Genomic DNA, 9,769 nt, shown 5'->3' on the forward strand with positions numbered 1-9,769 from the left:
ATGACACATGTAGAAGACAAAATCAAGTCTGCACTTGGTGTCACCATACTCAAGGACGGCTGGATGAACGTGCGAGGCGACAGCATCTTGAACTTTGCGGTGGCCACGCCAAAGTCCATCCTATAGAACGCGGTAAGGGCACCGGCACAGAGGATAATACATCACAGGAGAAATTTCGAAGGTTATAGAAAAACTTAAAACTGAACAGTTTTTTGCTCCGGTTACAGACCACGCAAACAGCATAAAGGCCGCTTAGACGAGTGTTTGTCAGTGCTTCCCTCACATTACTGCTTTGGTAATCTGTGTTCATGAAATGAACTTGCTTTTTCCGACTTGTCGAAGATGGCGGCATGGCAGGAATCTTATAAGTCCAAGTCTGTAATCAAGTAAGTCAAGAACTATCACGTTTGAGCAGCCCGTTTTGCGAAGAGGCAAGAAGAGTGCTAGGCTAGAAATGACACAGCACTCAACTTTCCAGCTGAAACTCGCTGGGCGCACAAATTCATGCAACTTGATGGCAATTTGAAGAAAAAAGAAGTTTTATAAAAAAAGAACCCGCTATGGTTGCTGAGTTTCAAATCAGTAGAGAAATAGGTAAGAACACCGATGTTAGACAAAGATGACTTTTGGCGAGATTGGCAGAGCGGAAAGGAAAAAGCAGTAGAAAGCCTGCATAAGCGACGAAACTTTATTTGTCGTCGGTTTGCGCCTCTGTTCTATCTTTTTATACAGATAACGTAATGTACACAAACTTACGCATTTCATCACCAACGCTAGCGCCACATTCTCAATAGGCTTCAGCTTTCTGCGATGTGTAGTTCATTTCTGCGAACTGAAAATCTAGGCTTTATTTTCTCTCACAAACTTGGAATTTAGTAGACTGCGATTATTACTCCTCGACCTGTTTTCTCAACAAAACCATGTGATGGATATTTTTAGTTTCCACACAGTCAATACTTACTATTTCAACCTTTTGTTGCAAAAATTTAGCTTACCAAGTTTTTTAATCCTTGATTAGACTGAATGAAATTTTTTACTGTTTCTTATGTTTAAAAGTAGCCCCCCCCACCTCCCCCCCAATTTTTTTTTCTCGAGTTTTTGCATTTCTAGATATCGTGCTGGAGATCGAGCGTTCCAAGAAGACGCCTGGCCGTTTTCATCCTGTCAGTAACTGTAGTACGGATATTATCCAGCGACGGGAAGAATATCGTGGCTCTCTCTATGCCCTTTTACGCGGCTGAAACTGCTACTGGCGTTTATTTATCTTTTAGAGTCGCCGACACCTTTAAAAAACGCTTGGCGTTGCCTTTCGTGTTTACTCTTTGAGCTTTGTCATTAGTTCTTCGGCGTCCCTATCTGCGGATGCTATAATCTCATTCGCTGAACAGCGATATTGAGATTCTTGACCACGCCCTGAGTTTCTAAGGCTGTCACCGACTATAGCTGTAAACGTTGATTTTCAAGAAAGGAAAACTCTATAGGCTTAGGCACACTCGTCACTGCAAGGTCTACAGATGGAACTTAGAAAAGAGCGAGCCCCAGTTAAGTTTTCATGCAACGAATTGCGGCTAAGTTATGTACTGCTGGGCCTAAAGTGATTCGAGCTCCGCGACTTCCTGTAGGGTACTATATATTGTAATATAAAAAAAAAAAAAAGAGAGTTGTTGTTGGCTTTTTTGTTTCGTGTCTAGAAGAAAAGGTAGTCGATCTCGAGAAAATGATTACCTCGTCGTACAGTCGGTAACAGTTCAATAATATTGCCCAGAACTGCGTCGTGATGAATACAGGTGTGAGCCAGGACGAAGTAAAAGAGATACTCAGGTTGCACAATGACTACCGACAAAAAGCTGCCCAGGGACTGATTCGAAACCTTCCCGCCGCTGCCGACATGATGGAACTGGTGAGTTTTGTTTTCTCAACCGAAACAGCCGCGGAACATGGGAGCTGCTTGCATTTTGTGATTGTGGTGGAGCGATATGTAAAAATGCGCATGTACTCTTTCTCACTAGTTTTTAAAATATGGAATAAAAGAAATAACCATTGGCTTCGGTCTTTGTAGCATAGTGGCTACTACTCGGTACCCGAGTGAAGGTGAATTTTACAAGTTGGATACGCATATTGGAGTTGTGCGCTTTCCCAATATTTAGAAATAGAGTCACGCCTTGTCCAAAGCAGTTTAGAAACGGGGGTCTTCTTCAACAGGTAACATATGTCGTCGGCCCACGAAGAAGTCAACTAAGCTACACAAACATTTTGGTGAAAGATTTTCGTAAAGATAGTTGGCTGATGAACTTCTGCTAGACGTTTGTTCCTCCACTCTGTGGCCTGATCGCTGCTCCAGAACTGCTACTACATGATGCAAATGACAGTCTGCAGACATGTCCTAAGCATGTACGAAGGGAACATGCATCGAACATTCAAGACGGGTCTTCGCAAATAATTTTATCACCACGTCTGCAGGGAGCATACGGTGTCTTTGGTATACGAGGTATATGCAATCTGAACGAGGCTTTGGGGCATGCTATTTTCTCCCCCTCAAAATACCGAAGATATATAAATATATATATTCATTCACCAATACAGGAGTACATTTCACAATTATATTTATGCACAAATAAACACCTCGGGTATGGACAATTAAGACGATCGAGTAATTAGATGAAAACGTTCGTTTCGGGGCTGTACCTGCAGAGTTCGGTGAAAGACGGAAAATTTGTGCTTAGTCCTATGTCGTGAGCAAATTCGTCGGTATACTCAAAGAACTGACCAAATTTGCGGGCATCTTCTGAGTAATAAAGTGCGGAAAAATTATACCTACTTTTTTTATATCCGCAAAACTAAAGTTTGGATCACCTAATGCTTCGTTTGTAGGCCAAATGTAGGGCTAGCGGTTGGGACCAGGTTCCGAAATTCCAAAACGTGCCGTTATCTGATTCAAAATTATCAGCGTTCTTCAAACATATTTAAAGGGGCGGTGCAACGATATTCAATTGGAATGTTTTTCACTTTACACGAGCTTACTGGCACTATACTCCGTTTCACCTTATGTTGTACCGCAGAGAAGGCTAGAAGCGCGAGCTCATAGCGTTGGGAGCAACTCTTAACGCACGAGAGCTTGTGCCGCCTTGATGTGCCCTAGAGCAAGGAGCTCGCACTTGTAGCCTTTTCTGCGGTACATCATAAGGTGGAACAGAGTATAGTGGGGACACAAGGATACTCGCACGCAACGCCACTGACCAAGAAACTCCTTTGTTGCGCTGCAATGTCGAGGACAAAACCGAGCGTTTACATTCAATTTCTGCTTCGCAAAACCTGATGACGTAGCTGGGCGGTAGCGGTACCGCCCAGTGACGATATTTGAATGCGGCTCATAGATTGGACTCGAGCATGGCGTGGACACTCGATTTGGGCTCGTGATAATCGATAGTTCGAGAAGCATTCGGGTAGTGTCCTGTGTCCAATCGCTGCAATGACGGCAACAGCCGAACCATAACAATGTCTGGAACGCACCGCGTGTACTGTGCCTTGCCAACTTCAGCGCGTGGCTATGATCAACATTGGCGGCATATAATCGGCTCCATATCACGTGGCCGCTTGTTATGGCTGCGAGTTGAGGGGGAGAACTCTGCTTGTTTTTCTTTATTTTTTCTGCGACTTCGATTGCGTGTGGTGAAAAACGAACGGGTATTTCACAGGTCGATAACGCCAGGGATCCGTTCTAAGCGGTATTTGCGCAAAATACAAAAAATCGTTGCATCGCCCCTTTAATGAGAACCACGGCAGGTAATGAAGTGCTAGAATACACGGAGATGGTGATGTCTGCTAGCGGGAACGAGTTACATTCGCTCATCAAACGTTTTTTTTTTAAATTTAGGAATACTACTGGCTCTACTCAAGGAGCCATGGTAGGAGCGGTTACAAACATGTAAACAAGATGCAGATTTATAATTGAAAACTCAATTAAGTATAAATTCAACAGCAGATACAAATTTAGCAAGAGTTGTGTTGACGACGACATCATTTGGTAACTCGTTCCATTCTTGAATTGTCTGAGGGAAAAAAGAATATCTAAAACAGTCGTTCTTGAGCATGTATTGTTTTAACGCTCTTGTGTGGTTTAGACGTGAGGACCCGGTCGATAATGGTTGTATATAGTTAGAGTTTTGAACACGAAGGAGTGCCGTTAAGGATATTGAACAGTAATCTTAATCTATCAGTTTTTGCTCTCATTTCCAACGGTTGAAGCTTCGCTCAAATAACTACTTCAGTGGACGATGTTACTCTACGATAGTCATTAAAAATAAACCGAGCAGCTAACTCTTGGATACTTTCAAGCTTCTTATTACCGTTTTGTGTGAAAGGGCACCACAGTGAACTAGCATATTCTGGCACAGGCCTAATAAAACTTTTATAAGGAATAAGTTTAGTGTCGAAATCAGCAAATTTTATTTTCCTACGGCACGCAAACAAAGTGCCCCTCGCTTTGTTAACTGTTAATTGTAAGTGCTGGTTACAGTTCAGTTTATTGCTAAAAAGAAGTCCTAAATACATGTACTCCTCGACCTGGTTTACTGGTTGTCCATTAAGTAAGTAATTAATATTAACTGGCTTTTTGTTTACATGAAACTGTCATGACGGCTGTTTTCAAATAATTTAGCTTCATTTGCCGTTTTTTAGTCCAACGTAGTATCTCATCCAAAGCTTTCTGCAGTGTAAAATATTCGGTATGCCTTTTTATTGTTTTATTTATAATACAGTAGTCAGCGAACAATCAAAACGGGACATCAATATTGGCTGGAATGCCATTAATCTAAATCAAAAACAAAAGTGGCACTAGCACGGAGCCCTGGGGCCCTACTGAAGTGACGAGCAGTTTGTCCGAATCAACTTCGTTATAGTGGACATATTGGCTTCGGTTTGATAAATATGTGGTTATCCAATTTATAATTTGCGAGTTTTTGAGTATGTTAGGAAGTTTTGCCAGCAGCTTTGGATGAGACACCGTGTCAAATGCTTTAGAAAAATCTAAGTATATTACATTAATCTGGCCCCTCTCATTAATGGCTTCAGCCAAATCATGCGTACATTTTATGAGCTGAGTTGTAGTCGAAAATGATTTCATAAAACCCATGCTGATTTCTATATATTAAATTATGCTTATCCAAGTGACATGGCACATGCGTAAAAATAATATGCTCTAGCTATTTGCATGTGCTGCTAGTTAAAGTTATTGGCGTAAAGGTTGATGCTGTACTCCAGTCACCCTCTTTATGAATGAGATATTGCTGTCGATTGCTGTCTTCCAGTCATTTGGTAATAGTGCATGCTCTGCTCAAGAGAGAAACAAAACAAAACATGTAAATATTTGGACATCCATTCTGCGTACCTTTTCAAATAAACGAATGTTTGGTATTATATCCGGCCCCGTAATTTTTTTTAGTGTCTAATTTATTTAAAATTAAGTTAAAAATTCCCTCCTGAGTTATGACAATGTCACTAATTACGTCCGTATCGCTGACTTCGAGGCTTGGGACAACTCCGTCGTCAGTAGTAAATATCGATTTAAAAAAATAATTAAACACAGCCGCGGTATTATTACTTTTGACAGATGACTTATCCTTAGGTGAGATATAACGCCAGAACTTTCGCTGATAAATTTTGAGTGAGAGGGTGGCGTAAGTGCTGAAACTTTAGCATCTGGTACCAGCTGCTAGCGTTAAATTGGTACCGAGACAGTGCGTTCGGCAATGCGTAGTTTATTTTTTTCCGGTGAGAAAAACAGCTATTTTTGTTCCCAAACACCCAGTATATTTACTGGCAACAAGCAGTTATACATGTGCAAAAATAAAGGGGGGGGGGGGGCTTAAAACAAATTAGTTAAACATTGGATTTTTACAACTTACGTTAAAGAGTTCGAGCTGTTTGTTTCAAGGTATTTATTTTTATGAATTTATTATTATGAATTTGGCAATACATGAAACAAAAAGGGCCAAATCATTACATATAGACAAATGTTATTTGATTTCTTGATTAGAGTATTTATAACGATGATTTCCACCCAAACATAGCTGCGGATACAAATTTAGCATTGTAGGAACATCATAATAAAAAGAAATCTTCAGATTAGACATGCAAGAACTTCCGAGTTAAAAAAACAAACAAAAAACTTTGATTGAGCGCGTTGGTAATAGATTCAAAAATACGAAAGAGTTAGACAAATAGGACTTAGAGGACAGGCATTCAAAAAAATGTATGACCTGTCCGTCGTCTTTGTCTAACTCTTTTTTTATTTTTGAGAAAAATGAAAAGCTTCAGATTAGACATGCCAACAAAATAACAACGATGGTTAAACTTTATTATGCTATGCTGGGTTCACAGTTGGATGGTATAGATATGCCTAGAGAGAACGCTTTGGATAACGTTTGCATTGCCCGCGGTCTTAAAACTTGAGAGGACTCCTGAACCCTCTCATCAGGACTGCTAATAACACGCGACAAGAACCAGCGTTCTGAGATTGCCCAACTTTTAAAAAACATGTACGGACTCGCAGGTATGGGACAGAGAGCTCGCCACCATCGCGCAGGCACATAGCTCCCAATGCCAGTTCAAGCACGACTGCCTCGACTGCCGCAAAGTTCGTAAGTGCAATCTCCACGTTAATATCGTTTGAAACAGGGACAATGTGCGGTCACGTCTTATAGTTGCGCCATCTGCAACTCAAACAAACAGTGACTGTGAGGACGATCATGTGATAAGACGAACACAACGCGACACTGTTGGGGCAAAACAAGCCATCACCGTTTTTGTTTTCGTTTTTTTTTTTTTATAAAAAATTGTTAGGCTCATTGACAAACCCAACTCACTGACATCACGCTACTGCAGTGGCGCTGCTGTCGGTACTGCGCACGCGCAGACGCCTCGCTCCTCCCGAATTTGGTTTTTGCATACGGGAAAAAAGCGCAAAAAACTGAGACAAAGTAAAGAAGACGACAACACAAGTCAAACTCGCAACTGAATTTGTATTTAGAAAAAAAACGCTGTCTTAAATATACTTTGAAACACCCCGCGTCATTTTCCACGTACCCACAATTTATTAAAAAAATATACGTTTTTTATCTGTCAGGGTCAAGGGAGGTTCGCTGATACCCTTATCTGCACCCTTTGCTTTTATAACATACGCCTCATGGATTTCCCTGGTCGTCTTTTTGCTGTGTCGCCTCAGGATAGCAATGACATTGAACACTGGTGTACACATATATCGGCTGCAACGAACAGCCAAATACCAAGAAGGTGACTGTTTTAGGGAGGCAGCGTGCTCTTTTGCGCGATCATCCACACAACGGCCTGTTTGGCTTACGTAGGAGCCACCGCAGGAAAGCGGTATGCCATAAACACCGGCATTTGCAGGAAAACGTATTTTTTAAAATCTAAAAACCAGTTTTATTTTTGGTCGTGACGTAAGAATGACCGTTTATTTTCGCAGCCAGATTCGCCACGGGCCAGAACATGTTCAGGTTCAAGACCAATGATCCTAACCCGGATGAGCCGAGTGATTGGGAAAGCGCCATTACCTCCTGGGAAGAAAAAGAGGAGCAGTTTTTTGACCCATCGGAAGTGAAGAAGCTCAGAGCAAAGAGCGACAAAGCCGCCCACCTGTCACAGGTACCTTCAGCTGCTCCCCAAACATCATACAAATCAAGAAAGAAGATAGAGAGGTTAAAACGCCTAACTATACTTCGTTTCACCTTAAGTTCAGACGCAGCCGACGTTACGAGCTGATGGCACCAATCAGACAGCCTCAAAAGCGCAGCATCATTCTGTTCTTCATGTTTCTGTACGTGCTTTATTACCGCTGAACCAATCACAAACATATAAAGTTTTATACAATCAATATTCATGCAGGGTAAACACAATTAAAAATACTTAGAATTATGAATGAAAATAAATTCATCAAAGTGCAAAAAAAAAGAAGAAGAGTGTGATATATAAAAATAGGCACAACAAAAACACCTTGAACGTTAGAAGGATCATGGGATAATATTGTATTACTATAACTATAGTCATTGACAGTTTAATAAACACAGGGAATGGCGAGTTCCAATCATCTGACTCTCGGTCCTCAGGCAATGAGACTGAGGGACTAGCTTTTACGCTTTGCGGTTCTTAAGCTGTCAATGGCGACAGACATCTTTCAGACCTAATTTATATCCTAATGTTTCTGTAATACGCGAATGTTTTGTATGTTTTTTTTGATGATGGTGTTGTAGACTAAGTGGAAGTTGGAAGTCGGGACTGGATCTGATTCTAAAGTTATTCGTTATACTATCGATGGGAAAATGAGGCCCGTTTCCGACAGCTGATGCCATTATCTCTATGCATTTGTGGGATTCCGTGATCGCCCTCTTCTCACCGATAATGTTTTAAAACTGCTCATAAGTTTTGAACTAGATAATGGCAAGCTCTAAAAGTTTGGGATCTGGTCCAGATCGCTAGCACTACATTAGAACAAAGAGTAAGCTTAGGCAATGCGTACTTTATTTTGCCGGTAAAAAGAAAAAAAAAAGAACGCAAAAGGTTTTGGGTCATCCGAAATGCTTATTGTTGTGGAGTGCTTGTCCGCGCTCTAACCTAAGAGATAACATTTTGTTACTCATCAATACCTTATGTCAGTTGAACAGGAAAGTATGGAGGTTACGTTTGCTCTAACTTTGTCACGAATTCACAAACGTGTCTAATTTGTATTTCCTTAGGTTCTATGGGCTAAATCTGTTTACCTGGGATGCGGACAGACAAAGTACAAGTTCAAAGGTGAAAAGCATTATCAGAAACTCTTCACTTGCATCTACGGACCACAGTGAGTCTTGCCGAACAAAAATTACTTTCAATAAATGCTACCTTATTTTTTTAATAGTAAACTAAGATGACTTAATGTTTAGATCCTATAGCCTCCTTAGTTTTCATACTTATATTGCACATCCCATACGAAAATGTCCTATGGTCGGCTATAGAAAATTCTTTGTATGGTCAACTTTAGCTATTTGGCCTAATTAGCTAAAGAATTTTCTATAGCTCTCTTTACAATTTTTATGGTCGTCTTTATAGGCCTCTTTAGCTTTGTCTATGGCCCTATCACTGTCCAGCCATAGCGCTCTTTAGGTTTTCTAATGGCTGGCTCTCTATTGTCAGTATGGCTTTTCCTTTGGTGTCTTTAGCGATTCGTATAGTCTGCTAAAGAAGGCTGTATGGGTTTCCCTATGGCTCTCTTTAGCCGGCACACTCTAAAAAAATGTCTTTCAGGTTCCCCCAATTTTAGAACGTTACATTGTAGGTACAGATACCTATACATCACTGAACACACAGAAGACAAAACACACTCCCCCACACAACAGCAAGAACGCAGCGATACCGAAACCCCCACACCTCTCTACGAACACTAAGTTCGCACTATCTCTATATATGGCAGTCTTATTTTTGAATCTGACTTTGCCGGTGATTGCCGTCATGTGTCGCATAAACACGGAGAGGCGGAGCACATATTACTCGTATTTAATACATTATTTTATTTGTCTCTTGGAGTAACCCCCATCTCTTAATTCAGCACCCTGAAAAAAGCAAATGTAGATCATTAGGCTAATTAACCAAAATGTAGTAAATATATTTTTAATAAGTTTGATGAATCATCTTGACAATGCAGTGATGAAATGCAGTACACCGGTGCTGAAGATAGCAATTAAGCTATTGCTTGATTCCAGTGTTCGGTGTCAGTGTA

The 9,769-nt window shown here is 40.9% G+C and overlaps 1 protein-coding gene across 1 annotated transcript; it reads left to right on the forward strand.

The window, feature by feature from the left end:
- LOC115318321 (CRISP/Allergen/PR-1) lies at positions 1–8,858 on the forward strand. Its single transcript, XM_042292427.1, has 5 exons — positions 1–69; positions 1,766–1,900; positions 6,551–6,638; positions 7,484–7,662; positions 8,751–8,858. Exons 1-5 carry the CDS (start codon positions 1–3, stop codon positions 8,856–8,858), a joined length of 579 nt encoding a protein of 192 aa, XP_042148361.1.
- Positions 8,859–9,769: the final 911 nt, after the last annotated feature.

The sequence above is a fragment of the Ixodes scapularis genome, unplaced genomic scaffold (genome assembly GCF_016920785.2).
Source record: "Ixodes scapularis isolate PalLabHiFi unplaced genomic scaffold, ASM1692078v2 PGA_scaffold0__279_contigs__length_252992795, whole genome shotgun sequence".
NCBI lineage: Eukaryota > Metazoa > Arthropoda > Arachnida > Ixodida > Ixodidae > Ixodes > Ixodes scapularis.